The sequence below is a fragment of the Equus caballus genome, chromosome 6 (genome assembly GCF_041296265.1).
Source record: "Equus caballus isolate H_3958 breed thoroughbred chromosome 6, TB-T2T, whole genome shotgun sequence".
Taxonomy (NCBI): domain Eukaryota; kingdom Metazoa; phylum Chordata; class Mammalia; order Perissodactyla; family Equidae; genus Equus; species Equus caballus.
Window position 1 is genome coordinate 6,072,585 of NC_091689.1, and position 14,797 is coordinate 6,087,381.

General features: G+C 47.6%; 1 protein-coding gene and 1 long non-coding RNA gene across 2 annotated transcripts in view; one reads left to right on the top strand and one right to left on the bottom strand.

Annotated features, from left to right (window-relative positions):
* Positions 1 to 5,537, bottom strand: part of MREG (melanoregulin) — a 55,262-nt gene extending 49,725 nt beyond the window's left edge. Inside the window, exon 1 of the mRNA XM_023642292.2 lies at positions 4,965 to 5,537. Coding sequence (XP_023498060.1) covers positions 4,965 to 5,059 — 95 coding nt within the window. The 5' untranslated portion in view covers positions 5,060 to 5,537. The remainder of the gene's footprint in view (positions 1 to 4,964) is intronic.
* On the top strand, positions 4,994 to 14,313 carry LOC111773827 (uncharacterized). Its single transcript, XR_002808452.2, has 3 exons — positions 4,994 to 5,153; positions 5,854 to 6,557; positions 9,383 to 14,313. It is a non-coding gene; the product is annotated as an uncharacterized lncRNA (long non-coding RNA).
* The last annotated feature ends 484 nt before the right edge of the window (positions 14,314 to 14,797 follow it).

The window sequence follows — 14,797 nt, forward strand, 5'->3', positions numbered from 1 at the left end:
GGCAGCTGAAGAGTCTGACAAATGGGCATGATTCACGTTCCTGGGCCTCCGGCTCCTTCCAGCACTACAGACACCTCCTGCCCCTGGATTCCACGTCAAGCAGAATTTCAGCTGACACAAGCCCACAGAAAGAGGACAATCTGGGTCAAGTCTGGAACAGCCCTCCAAGATGGCACATTAAAACCTGACCTTTCATTTTACAGGAGAAAAAACTATGGTTCAAGGAAGTTAAGACACTTCTCCAAAATCTCACAGCTGGTTAGCAGCTGGTACTCAGGACTCAGGTCTCCGGACTCCCGCTGGGCTGGTTCATAGGGCCAGGCTGCGTCCACATCCAGGCAGAAGAATCACACGAAATGAAGGACAGGAAGAGGAAAGGAGCAGGAGGCCATGATGGGCAGGAGTGAGGGCTGGTGATGTCCACCAGTTCCTAGTACGTAGATAAGTGACTTTTTGAAAATATTTGGTAGTTTTCTGAATTTTCTACAACGCAAGGCGTGGACTTTGAAGTCAGACAGACATAGATTCGCTTTCTGGCTCTCTGACTTATCAACTGTGATTGTGAATTAATTCTTTAAACTCTCTAATCCCTAGGTTCCTCATCTATAAAATGGGACAAACAACACCTATCTCATTTGGTCAGAGCGACAATTAAATGACAGAATGCATGTAGAGAAATCTCACTTCTGCCGTATACCCCATTCCTATAAAGTCAATAACACTAAACAGACGCAATGTAGAGGTCACCTTCGGAGATGGGAGGGGGCGCATTCATGGAGGGATATGTGGGGCTTAATTGTTAACGTTGTTATTAATGTTTTCTCTCTTGCTAATGTTTTCCTAGGTGGGTGCTGGGGATATGGGTGTTTGCTCCGTCATTTTTCATAACATTTTGTTTTAAACTCTTTTTTTAAGTTTACACATAGAAAGAACAATAAATGAACAGCTATTATTATACTTTTTATTAATCAGCAAGTATTTGTTCAGTTCTTACTCCATGTCGAGCACTGCGCTGGGCACAACAGGGATACTGAGGGGTGGCAGATTTGGTGCCTCCAGTCTAGATCAGCACCTCTGATGGGAGGGGTTAGCGCAACCGCCTTCTTACTGCAACCCCAGGCAGAAGGCCGTGAGGGACCCGAGGAGGAAAGGGGAAGAAAAGAGACTCCACAACTGCCTGGGAGACTTTCGGTAGCAACTGAAATGGGCCTTAAAAACTGAGTAGCATCTTAGGGAAGTAGGGAAAACAAAAAGATGTCTAGCTGACAGTAATGGCAAAGACACCAGGAGAGGAAGCAGCACCACAGACTGACCACAGCAGACACAGAGGATGCAGAATCAGACAAGCCAGGGACAGAGGGCATGCGAAAGGAGGCACGGACGGGCGGCGCAGAAGTATTCTGTGTACACCGAGAAAAGAACACCAGATTGCTTTCTCTTGTAGCTTTCAAGAGAGCAACTTTCATGTAATCACACAAGAGGCAGAAATCAGATTTCACAGTGAGTGGGTGGTGAAGAGGGAAGTGGCGGGCATAGCTGACTACTCTTTAAAGTCATTTGTGCCCGACACACAGGAAGCAGAGGATATAGCTGAAGGGCAAGGCAGTATCAGGATGAATTTTCAGTCAGGGGAGGCCTCTGCATATTTCTAGAGAAAGGAGAAAGAAAGAACTAGTGGGACAGAGAGAAATACAGATGCAAACCAGACAAGAGACAGGCATGCCCTTCAGGTCCAGGGGTCCAGGAAAAGCAAAAGGAGCAAGGACAAAAACATGGGTGGCATCGGCAGATGGCGAATGAGATGGGACCAAGAGTTGTCTTTCATGAACTAACAAGAATCCTGGTGCATTTTGGAAAAAGACTGGAGCTGACCATGCACACAAATAACAAACATCGTTCATCTCTGACCACACCTCTTGCAGGCACCGTTACCTTGGGGCGTGAAATAAAACCTGAAACCCATTGTTTTAATGACAGAGCAAAGGATGTGGTTGGGAGAGAGGGGTGTCTGTACAAAATCTTGTTTTATAAATGAAAATAAATAAGATGACATGAAGAATGAAGTTCTCAATAAACTAAAAATTAAGACCACCTGGCCACATGATTCCACCACATCAAGATTTCAAACAAGCCACTGTGGGAAACAGTCCAGCAGTTTCTCCAAAAGTTGAATGGAGAATTACGGTCTAACCCAGCAACGCCACTCCTACGTATATACCCGAGAGAATAGAAAACATATGCCCACCCAACACCTTATACACCAATGTTCACAGCAGCATTACTTAGAAGAGCCAAAAAGTAAACACCACCCAAATGCCCATCAATAAAATGTAATTTATCCACACAATGGAATATTATTCAACTGTAGAAAGGAATGACGTGCTGATACACGCTACAACATGCTGAAAGTTGAAAACATCACGCTCAGTGAAAGCAGCCAGATGCAAAAGGCCACGTATCTTATGATTCTATACATACAAAAGGTCAAGAACAGGCAAATCTGTAAAGATAGAATGTAGATTACTGGTTGTCTGGGGAGTTGGGGGCGGGGCGGCAAGTGAAAGCTAATGAGTATGGTGTTTCTTTTTGGAGTGATGAAAATGTTCTGAATTAGATAGTGGTGACAACTGCACACTTTGTAAATATCCTAAAAACCACTGAACGTCGCATTTAAACAACAAAAAAAGATTTCAAACTAGACCTTCCGATGCGTAGGAAAGAACACGCAGGCACCCATACGCACACACATCACTGCTCCACACATCCATTATAAGCTGCTCTTCCCAAATATTGTTATATTGAAACGATACCAGAATGACACCAAACCACAAAAGACCAGTCCACTCATATTCACATGCTCAGAAGAATAACAACGATAATTAATAAGAACTAACGTTTATTGGGTATTTACTGTGCGTCAGACTATACCAAGCACTTTACATGGATTAGTTCATTTCATTTCTCACGGCAACCCTTTGAGGTGCACACTATGATCACCCCAATTTACAGATAAGGAAATTAAGGCACAAATCAGTTTCGTAACTTGTGCCAGGTGACCCAGTCAGGGTTTAAACCCAGGCAGTCTGACTCAGGAGCACTATCCTCTTCTGCCCCAACCAACAGTCTTCCTAAAATCACTTGCAAAATTCACTGCCTTACAGTGTAAACCAAGGCTAGAGAGGGTCGAGATTTTAAAACAATCAGAACTATTAACTCAAATAGCAGTCCCAGACAGAAAATTAGAAAGGCCCCAGGCTCTGAGAATGAGACCAAGCTGACGGCTGTATTTCATGACACCAGGAAGGCAGACAAGTGGAGTGTACAACCCAAGCGTGAAATTCTAGACTGTTACCAGCTACTCTTCAGACCGGGGGTAGATTACCGGCTTCTGCCTGCCCACAATAATATAACAATCTAAGTGGGAGCACCATGGCAAGAGCAGGCAAAAACATTGTGTATTGTGTATATGACTGTTTATGTGTACAAAACAACATGGCATACATGTTTACATACATGTGGGCTCACTAAGCAGTGAAGGACAGATGCTAAGTTCGAAGTCCTAAGTCACAGGAGAGAGAGATGAATAAGTAGGTAAAGATAATTAGCCGGGGCCGGCCCAGTGGTGCAGCGGTTAAGAGCACACGTTCCGCTTCGGCCGCCGGGCATTCGCATGTTCGGATCCCGGGTGCGGACACTTCTTGCCATGCTGTGGTAGGCATCCCACATATAAAGTAGAGGAAGATGGGCACGGATGTTAGCTCAGGGCCAGTCTTCCTTAGCAAAAAGAGAAGGATTGGCAGCGGATGTTAGCTCAGGGCTAATCTTCCTCCAAAAAAAAAATAAAATAAAGGTAATTAGTAATTAAAGAAGACTGCTGGAGGGGCCTTGAGAACTAGCATTTAGGAAGGGGCAGGTCACTACTTGAGGCAAGCTTGGAGGGAACAGGAAGGTTGGCTTGTTCCTGGAGCAGCAAGGATGCCTGTCTGATTAAATCAAGGAGTGTACAGCGTTTAATGTGCTGGAAATCAGAGTGGACAGGCAGGAAGGGGTTATGTAAGATCACAAAAGTCAAGGGCAGTGTCTGGACCTGATAAAGTAAGAAAAGGTAAATCATGCTTTAAGAAAAGTCATGAAAGCTTCACCATTTTAGTTGCATACTTCGTAAGAAAGAAACACTGGCTTTGGCAGTGCCTTTCCCAACCCCGGAATTCGACCTCCTGTGCTGTTTCTGAGTTATTTTGAATATTCTGTTTCTGTCCTATCTACCCCCCAAGGCACAACCTAGTGGAACCTTCATTTCAGCAGAGTTAAGATATAACATAACTGCTTACAATCACAGCCCTGAACAAAACTGTGTTGTACCATCCCTCCACAGAGCCACTTAGCACATTGCTAATGGGCTTTAAATTTCCTCACACTTCACATCCTCACCCATAATGAATCAACATCCTACTGAACAGGCTGCCCTTGGGTAAAATATGCATTTTTTAATGTGAAAGATATTTCCTTGTGCTCAGTCACTGAAATTGTCTTCTTTTGATAATAAAATTGAATGATAAAGTATCCAGCTTTTTTCCCCCGGGGGAAACAGAAACTCGCATTGCTTCTTTCACTGAAATATACCCATCAAACGCACAGTCACAGTAGTATTTAATCGCACTCCTAAGCAAACTTCTCTCCGTACTTGCCTGCCTGGGTATTGCACCCGATTTCTCGGTACTTTTCACAGGCATCCACCAGGGTCTCAGGTACCTCCTAGGATTTGTGCTTTAGGCAAAAAATTTCACCCGAAGAACAAACCCAAGGAGCACGCTAACCTGTAAGAGGCTAAGAGGCTTAGCTTGCGCCTCAGTGTGACCTTAAAGCCAGCCCGCCTCCCCAGCTCAGACAAGCACACAGGTGTCCCACTCCGCGACGCCCAGCGGCGGCGCGGGGACCCCAACCAAGGCCAGGCGCGCACCCACCTGACCAGGGGCTCCTTCTCGGGCACGCCGGGCTCCTCCAGGCACTTGCACGGGCAGCAGCAGCACGCGGTCCGCAGCCAGTCCCTCGGCCCCATGGGGAGCGAGGTGCCCCTCCGGCGCCGGGAGACTCCGAGAAAGCGGCGGCGGCGCGCGAGCGCGGGGGGGCGCGGCCACCCGGCCGGCGTCCAGGTGCGGGGACAGTCCGGGCGTGGCGGGCCGGTCCGTGCGCATCACGCCGCGGCCGGGGACGCGGGCGAGGCCGGAGGCGCCTCCGCGGCCCGGGGTCTCAGAGTGGCGCGCTCTCCTCCACTTGCGTTTTGTTTGGGGCGCGTGTTTTGTTGGGGCTTTTTTTTCCTCTTTCTTTTAATTCCCCGGGCGCAAATGGGAGCGCATGCGTCCCTGAGACGCTCCGCTGCTGCCCTCTAAGGAGGAAGCAGGGACTCCAGCCAGATGGCAAATCCGAGGGCACCGCCGGGCGCCGGGTGGGGGGAGGGGAGAGAGCCCTCGAGTCCCAGAGCACGAGGCTGGGGTGCATCTATTCATACGTTTTATTGGCTTCGCTCCTCGAGGAAATAAAAGTCCTTCTTCCCACCGCCACCCCAACCCACACCCCATGCCTTCAAAGCAGAGTTTAGGGCGTATTTTTAACATCTCAGCCCCACACAGAGTAAAAGTCAGCAAGAGAGTGTGGATCGACGCATTAGAGAGGGGAGTTTTTTTAAGTTCTATATTCACAATGATTCCCAGTCCTTGAATAACCTCCTCAAAAAAGACAACCTACCGTAGTTTCCTGTGATTCTGCAGAGCCATTTCTGTGTTTATGTGTTTGTTTATGCTTGTACAAACTTGTAAGGATATGTACACATATCCTTCTCTTTTACCCAAACAGTGGCGGACTCCACACATTCCTGCCCATGGCTCGTCTCACCCAGTGCGTCTTGGAGCGTGTTCGGGGTCAGCGCTGGACGTCTTCCTCTCATTTTAACAGCGGCGTATCGCGCAGTTATTGAACCAGACCCGCACGGGTGGGCGTGCAGGTTCCTTCTGGCCTTTTGTATTGACATAATGCTGCATAATCATGCTGGAACTATGCGTTTGGACATGTATATCTGCTGAATAAAATGTTTGGCCGTTGAATTACTGGGTCATAGGTAGGATGCCTTTTTTAATTCTGACGGATCTTGAGAAATTGCCCTCTGAACAGGTGATTCTCATTGTCACTCTGACCACTGACGGCATGTGAAAGTATCTATTTCCCCACGCTCCACCAACACAATGTGCTGTCTGACAGGGTGCCTGAGAAAGAGGATGGATTCCGGGGGCCCTAGAGAAGTGTGGTCCAGGAGGAAGAGTACTAGGAGATAATGGAATGTGAGAACTTGGACTTTGCAAGGACTCTGGATTTCGCTGCGTGTGAGCTGAGCAAACTTCGCAGGTTTTTGAGGAGAGGAAGTGAGGCGGTCCACCTGGATGGCAATAGGATCCGTTGGCTGCTGTCTTGAGAAGAAACTGGGTGCCAAGGGCTATTTTAGGGAGATGCAAGTGGAAGCCATTCTAATGGCCCAGGCAACAGATGACAATGGTTTGCACCAGGTAGGTAGCAATAGAGGTGGTGAGAAACGGTTGGACTCTGAATGGAATTTGAAGGCAGAACCAACAAGATTTACTGAAGGATTGGAAGGAGGGTGTAAAACAAAGAAAGAAAGGAGTGACTCCAAAGTTGTGGGTGTATAAGTGGTGAAGGTTGAATTGCCATTGACCAGACAGAGAAGAGTGTGGGAGGAGCAGGTTTGCAGGGGTAAGGAGGAAGAGCAAGAGTTTATTTTCAGAAGTGTCAATTCTCATGGATGGTGTGTTAGCTTTAAAAGTGTGTTACTCCACCTAAGTTTGTCCTGTTCTGACTACATTATGAGGCAGGACACTTATCAAGGCCATATTCACTGAGAGGCTGGCTGCTGAGGGATAAGAAAGAATAAGAGAAGGTCCCTGGGACCCTGACTTAGTTGGGGCTAAGACGGGCTATGGAGGTGTTATAAAAAGCTAGTAGGAGCCAACGGGGTTGCAACCGTCCCCAGGCAGCACACGGCTGCGGGATCAAGCCAGGCGCCATGTCGTTTATCACTTGCAACTGTGCCAGGCTGGAGGCCGAACGTTGTTCTTGACAGCAGACTTCCTGCTGGCCGGGCAGTCCCCTTGGGAGAATGCACTCCCTTCTGGAATGGGGTGTCACATTTGAGCAATCCACCTAGGTTCAGGGGGAAAGTGGTAGAGGGAGCTGCCAAAATGTAAACTCGCCCGATAAGAAGATGAAATTTAGGATGTGACAGTTCACGTTAACTATTTGAGTTGGATTTGTTAAGAATGACGACATCAGAGAAAGCTTTCAGCTCCTGGAACATACAGGCGCTCTGGCTGCCCCTGTGCTGACTTCGATCTTAGACAAATCACTTAATTTTTGTGAACCTCAATTTTCTAATCTGAGAAGTGGAGATGATCAGTCCGGCTCTACCTACTAGACACAGTTGTAAGTCTCAAATGAGAGCATTTGAAAACTATAAAGCACTGGGGCCAGCCCGGTGGCAGAGCGGTTAAGTTTGCGCACTCTGCTTCGGAGGTCCCGAGTTTGCCAGGTCAGATCCTGGGCACAGACTTACGCACTACTTATCAAGCCATGCTGTGGCAGGTGTCCCACATATAAAGTAGAGGGAGATGGGCATGGATGTTAGCTCAGGGCCAGGCTTCCTCAAAAACAAACAAACAAATAAACTATAAAGCACTCTAGAAATATCAGAATTCAACACTATTGGTTAAATCCAAATAATATAGGCCCTTTGGGCAAATGTCAGTCCCAGTACTACTTGGCGCACATATGACAATATTTCTTTTCACATTTGTACCTCTGCAATGTGGGAGCATCTTTTATGTGGTCTGTTTCAGACAGGATATTTCTAGAAAGTCATAGAACCATATCTATTTAACAAACATGACCAGGAGATTAATGCTTGCCTTACTAAGAATCACGTGTACTGTTTTCCTGCTCTAACAATTGTTAATGTTTTTCTTTAAAGCTAACTTTAAATTTGAAAACTTATAAATGAAACATTCCTCTAAAAAATGGAAATAATAGTTACAGTTCCTTCTGACCACCATCTACAATCCTGTCTCCTTTCTACCCTCCCCAGGGCAACCACTGTTGTCAAGTGTGGTACAAACCTTTTTCCAGACACATGTACACATATGTGCCCCTGTGATGTATATATAGGATCACTGTGTGTGTTGTTATTTTTGGTAGTGAGTTTTGTTTTAATATAAAAGGTATGCATTCATCTATCTGCAAGCTTTTTCCACTTAATAATATGTCCTGGTGATCTATCCTTATTGGGACACATAATACTGCCTCATTCTTTTTAACTGATGTGAGTATTCTATTTAGTAGTTTTCTAAGGATTATTAGATCTGTGTGTTCATAGCACTCATCTTCCCAGAAGTTGACTACCTTCCTGATTTCCCTGTTTGTTTGTAAACTGGACCAAATGTGGCCAAACCTTCCAGCTTCAGCTTCTAGGCGGCTGAAACCACATTTTGGCAACCCCATTTCCTGTTTCAGACATCACTCGCAGGCTCTCCTTCTTTTAGAGTGCTGCTAGATTGTTCCTCCTGCCCAAGCTGATGCCAACACCACCCACCACAGGCAGCAACATCTGACATTTACCAAGAGCCCCTGGGCACCTGATGTCGGGGGAGTAGGCAGTCCCCGGGGGAAACTGGTGACTCACAGAGCCATCAGCTGCTTGTTTTCAAGGCAGAACTGCTGGCCCTTATTTTTAGATTTCTCTACAGTGCGGAAGACTCTAGTGTCTGCTTTGAAAACAACTAGTATAGTTTGAAGTCCTCTCTCTTTAAGAATTTACTGATGCCTCCTGAGAGTTGGAGGAAAATGCATGTGCAGGGTGGGAAAAATTAGACATCAAAATACTTATGCTCCAACAGCACATCATTAGTGCATTCCACAGAAAAGCTATGCTTGCAGCAATTGCACAAGCTGGTGTCATTCCATTATTTATTCAACAAATATTTATTGAGCCAAGCACTGGGGATACAATGGTGAACTAGAATGTAGGTTCCAGTCATGAAGACAGGAACTTTGTTTTGTTTTTGCAATATCCCAGCCACCTGGAATAGTGCAGACCCATGGTAGGGAGTTAGTAAATAGAAGGATGTGCCGTTATCACAATGTCTAGAACAGTGCAGGTACGTGGTAGACACTTCATAAATGTGTTGAATAAATGCATAAAAGCAGGAAAAGAGCTGTTTAGTGAACCAAGAGTTTGTACAAAAAGTTATTTTTAATTTCTGAAGTCTATTTATGAGCTGCCCAAATCCAGTAGAGAAAAGCTAAAGAGCCTCGTCTTCCTTAGAGAAAACGGACATCTTCTGAAACAAGCCAGGACCCTGAGCCAGCATCGCCACTCACCCCAAGCAACCCAAGATGGACACCCGGCATGCCTCCTATCTCTGGAGAGGTCACCTCGGGGAGTGGAATGACTGGATGTCACCAAGGTAAAAGCCAGCCAAGGGTTCCCATCGGGTCTCCTGCTTCTGTGTCCTGCTTTATGCCTCCCGTCCTTATGGTAACAGCGCCTTGCTTTCATTTGAAGAACACCCCTCCAGTCCCATGGGTTGGACACAACAATGAATGTACACCCCCCTTCCCTCACCCCTACCTGCCAACAAGGGGTGGGCATGTGACCCATGTGGGCCAATCAGACACTCTTCCTGAAATCTGCATCTTAAGGACAAGGACCCAAAGATGGAACATGGCTGGAGTTGAGACATGAATTATTTTCAAGATAGCATCTTCAAGAGAAGGTCTAACAGTAGTTGCTATTCAGATGCCTGGAGCTTTCCTGTTCCAGCATTTTCCAAAATCTAGTTGTTCTAGCTGTTTAGTTTTCCCATCATTCTGTGAACTACTCCATCACTTGTCAATCATTTTTTTTTTTTTTTACTTAAGTTAACTGGATTCTGAACTTTCAGACTCAAACCATACAGTCCCACTGAGAGAGCTTAAGAGGCAAGAAAAGGGTAATTGTGACGAGAGAGCTAATTATAAAAGAGCAGTTCTATTTCAGGCCAGACACAACAGTCCAAAGTTTGATTCAGTCAGGTGAGATTTTTATTTCTGTTTCTCTGCGTGGTTTCTCCTCCCCAAAGAGAAAGAGATCCTATCTGCCATCTGAGAATCCTGTCATCGCACCCTGTGGTTTCCCATAATGCAAAATACCTTCTACATTTTCAGACTGTTTTTATTTGGTGCAGTCCACTGATCGATTTCACTTCCTTCCCTCCCCCCAAACGTGGACTCTGAGAAAACCCTAATAATCAGTCTTTGCTCATTCTTCAATTTCAAGTGGCAAACACCTTGGCTCTCCTCAAAATTTAGCAGAGATTCTTTTCTAAACTCCTTCATACTTGAGAATAAGTCTGCCCTTTCAAAAGGATGTCCTTGGAGAGAATAAAAATACACGAGGGGGGTTGGCCCCGTGGCCGAGTGGTTAAGTCTGCGCGCTCCGCTGCAGGCGGCCCAGTGTCTCGTTGGTTCGAATCCTGGGTGCGGACATGGCACTGCTCATCAGACCACGCTGAGGCAACGTCTCACATGCCACAACTAGAAGGACCCACAACGAAGAATATACAACTATGTACCGGGGGGCTTTGGGGAGAAAAAGGAAAAAAATAAAATCTTTAAGAAAAAAAATACGCGGGGGAGGCTAGAAGAGGTATAGAATATATCAGGAGCTTCTTCCTCAAGAAAACTTGCTTCCTATAGCTCCACCATGAAGGGGCTCCAGCCCTAGTGTGTGTCAACTCTAGCACTTTTTTGTCTAGATTTTTGTGACCTTTATCCTCTGGGTATTAATCAGTTCCTAATTGTGAATCACAATACCATCACTCAAACTGGTTTAAGTATAAAAGGAAATTTTTTGGCTCAAGTACCTGCAAAAGTCAGAAGTTACGCCAGCTTTAGACATAACTGTATCCAGACACTCAAAAGATAAAATAAGGGTTGGTTTCTGCCACAGACTGAATGTTTGTGAATGTGTCCCCCACAAATTCGTATGTTGAAATCTAATCCCCAATCTGATGGTATGTGAAGGTGAAGCCTCTGGGAGGTGGTTAGGTCGTGAGGAGGGAGCCATCTTGAAGGGGATTATTGCCCTCATGAAAGAGACCCCAGAGCTCTCCCTCACCCTTCCACCATGTAAGGGCACAGCAAGAAGATGGCCGTCTATGAACCAGGAGGCGGGTCCTCACCAGACACTGAATCTGCTGGCACCGTGATCTTAGACTTCCAGCCTCCAGAACTCTAAGAAACAAATGTCTGTTGTTTAGATGCCACCCAGTCTGTGGTATTTCTGTTATTGCAGCCTGAACGGACTAAGACAGTTTCTTTTCCTCCCTGGGCTCTGAGTTGGTGACACTCTCAGGCCCCCAGTAGCTCTGGGTTTCACCATCTTTTCCAGTGATAATCTCAGCAGAAAGAGAAGAGTTCCTTCCCGCTCAGTTGATCAACAGACCTGGGCCCGACTTTCATTGGCCTGAAATGGAACCCACTGCTCATTCAGAGGGAGGGAACGTGCCTCCCGAGCAGGCTTGAGTCTCATGCATACCCTTGCAGTGCTCAAGTGAGACAGGAAAAGCAAGCCAGTTGGACTAACAGTGGGAGAGTTTCCTAAGGAAAACGAACTGGAGCCGCAGAAAGGGGAATGGATGCTGGCAAAGCTAAAACAATGCACGTCCACCCCGTCAGTAATGGCAGCTGCTGATGCACTGGTTCAACACGGTTGTGTGTTTCCAAGAGCTTCTGCCATCTGGGATGGACAGAAAGGCCTCCACAAAGAGGAGCTGGTCCATGACCCTGTAAGCCGAAAGCCCAGCGACTCAGACTACAGGAGTTTTCCAGGAGGGACTTCAGAATCCCACCGCATCCCCTAAAAGTTCAAACAGTGAACCAATGAGTTCAGCAACATCTACTCCCAAAACCAAACAGAAAAGGAGAAATTATGTCACTGGATGGAAGGGACTCTCCCATGAGGCTGTTGGCACAGGTGGAGTTTCTCAAAGGGTCACCCTACACACCTGCACTAGAACTCTGGGGATCCTTACTGAAACTCCAGATTCCTAGCCCTCCTTGAGATCTTCGGAATCATAAGCTTTGGGGCTGAGCCGCCAGAGGCTGCGATTTTCTCAAGCTCCCACGCAGGGCCGGGCTTGGGTGAGGCACCGAGGGTGCACCATTTAAGGAGGGGCTCACTCTCAGGGCAGACCCAGCCCTGCACAGCCCTGAGAGTGACGGCTGCTGAAATGTTGCACGCCAGGCCCCTCATTCCCCTATCCTACTCCCAGCCCTGCTCCCAAGGCTTGGGAATTCTGAGGTACGCTGTTATGGACTGAACTGTGCCCCCTCCCAATTTCCTATGTAGAAGTCCTAACCCCACTACCTCGGTATTTGAAGACAGGGCCTTTAAAGAGGTGATTAAGGTTAAACGAGGTCATTAATCCACCATGACTGGCCTCCCCATAATAAGGGGAGATTAGGACTTTGACACAGAGGAAGGACATGTGACGACAAGGGGAGAAGACAGCCGTCCACAAGCCAAGGAGAGAGGCCTCAGAAGGAAACCAACCTGCCGACGCCGTCATCTCAGACCCCCAGCCTCCGAGCTGTGAGAAAATACGTCTCTGTCACCTGGGCGCCAAGTGTGTGATGTTTGTTCTGTCAGCCCCAGCAAACTAATACAGGTGCCAATGGCCAGGCTGGTAGACGCCTGGGCTCCGGCATCACAGAGCCTCCGCAAGGCTGCAGGCAGGGTGAGCTGAAACAGTACATCGCGACCAGGCACTGCAGGTCATGGACAAGAGGAAGCGCTCTGCAAAGGCTGGCTGTCGTTACTCTTGTCAATAAAGTACACACACACTGGTCAGAGCCTAGCCCATCACCCTCCATAGCCAATTGTGACCACCTAAGGTTATTCCACTTAACTCATATTTGTTGGGTGTCAGCTGTATAAGCACGGCGCAGTGCTCAAACTCTCGTGGAGCACAAAGATGGAAAAGAAGCAGTACTCATCCCAGAGCAAAACTGGAAAATTACAAACTGAAATGGTCTGCACTCATCTGTGCCCCGAGGCACCCGTCGTCTTGATTCCTACGGTGTGTCCTCCGTTGCCTCACCCTGCCTTTTCGATGTTGAACTATCCTGCCGCGCCTAATTCTGGTCCTACATTTAGCTCTCCAGTCGTAGTTAAGTCTCCTCTGTAACACGTTTCAGACGCCCAGAACAGTCTCATTCTCAGCCCCTTGGATGTGCCCTGGAATCCCACCTCTTCCTCTGGAAGACCACGCCCCCTACAGTCCCAAGCATTCTGCACGCTCCGAAGTCTCTCCCTCTTATACGTAACTGAAACAAACCTCAACCTGGAGCCATCAGTCATGCCACGCTTGTTCCTACTCCAGTCAAACTCTAACTAATAACCATTTATTAAGCACCTGCTGCATGCAAGGTGACACAAAGTTACAAACTAGGAGAAGACATGCATCCAAAGCCATAACATTGGAGAAATCACGAGCACCATTCCTATTTGCTGTGAAGGCCCCCAAAGGTTTGCCTCGAGTTTAAGCCCAGGTCCTAGCAATCTGAGTGTTAATAGATAACCAAGTTTATGCCAGCGGGTTTTTAGTTTTCCATTCATTTATATTACTTCTTGCTCCGTAACACTCAGAGATTCATAAACAGGCCAGACCCGGCAACCTTTCCATGTGAGTTCTGCACAAGTAACAGCAGCAGGTAAATCTCCCTGAGGGTTGTGTATACACTCTCCTGTAGTTCCTGCTGCCACCTCGTGGGCTTCCGTTGTAAACGCACTGCAGTTTCTTGGAGATGGGGCTGGGGATCTGAAACGGGCTGGAAAGCTTGCTTTCACTCAACAGACAAGCGGCTGCGGCTACAGTGTCTGTGAGATCGTAAAGGGCCGTCGCAATATTCAAATAGGAGGTTGAACCTGGCTCCAGCTGACCGCTAACCTGTTGGGGCGATGCTCACTTGAGCAGTCGGTCAAGAGGTGCCCAACACCCTGGTTATGGTTCTACGCTTCCATTTGATGTCATAAGCGTTGCTACTTGATTTATTAGCCTGAAAACCGTGGAAAAGTACAGAGGCCATTACATATATTTCTTAACTTATATAAAGGAAGTAATTTAAATAGATGACGAAAATTGAAGAGTGTGTGTTTTTCAATTTTATTATTTATTTTGGTTTCTATCTACTTAAATAAATCCATCTTGGAAACAGTTTGATGGCATAAATTAAATGGTGGGAGCGCCGTTCCCCAGAGAAAGAGCTGCCTCTGGGGAAGCACGTGCGTGGGCCGCTTTGGCCCTGTCGCCATCCCCTCCGATGGACGGCTGGCACTGTCTTGTTGGGCACAGTAACGGAGGCAAAGCGTGAGTCGGGGCGCAGAGCTGGGAAGGGAGCGGCCGGGCAGACAGGGGGAGCAGGAGCCGAGAGGCGAGCAGGGGAGCGCGGGTCCGGGAGGGCTGGGCGGTCCCCCGCAGGGCACAGCGCTCAGACGGGGACAGGTCACCCGCTCAACAAATCGAAGGATGCCTGATGTTCTCCTGGGCCCGCGCTGAGGCCCCTTTCAGTCCGGGCCCTGAACGCCCTTCGGTGACCTTGTGAGGTTCGCTAAGTCTCGTCTCCGCTCCTCTCCCACAGCGCCCAGCCCCCAGGCTCTGCCCTGCTCGCCCTTCTCTCCGCCTGGCTGTTTTCAGTT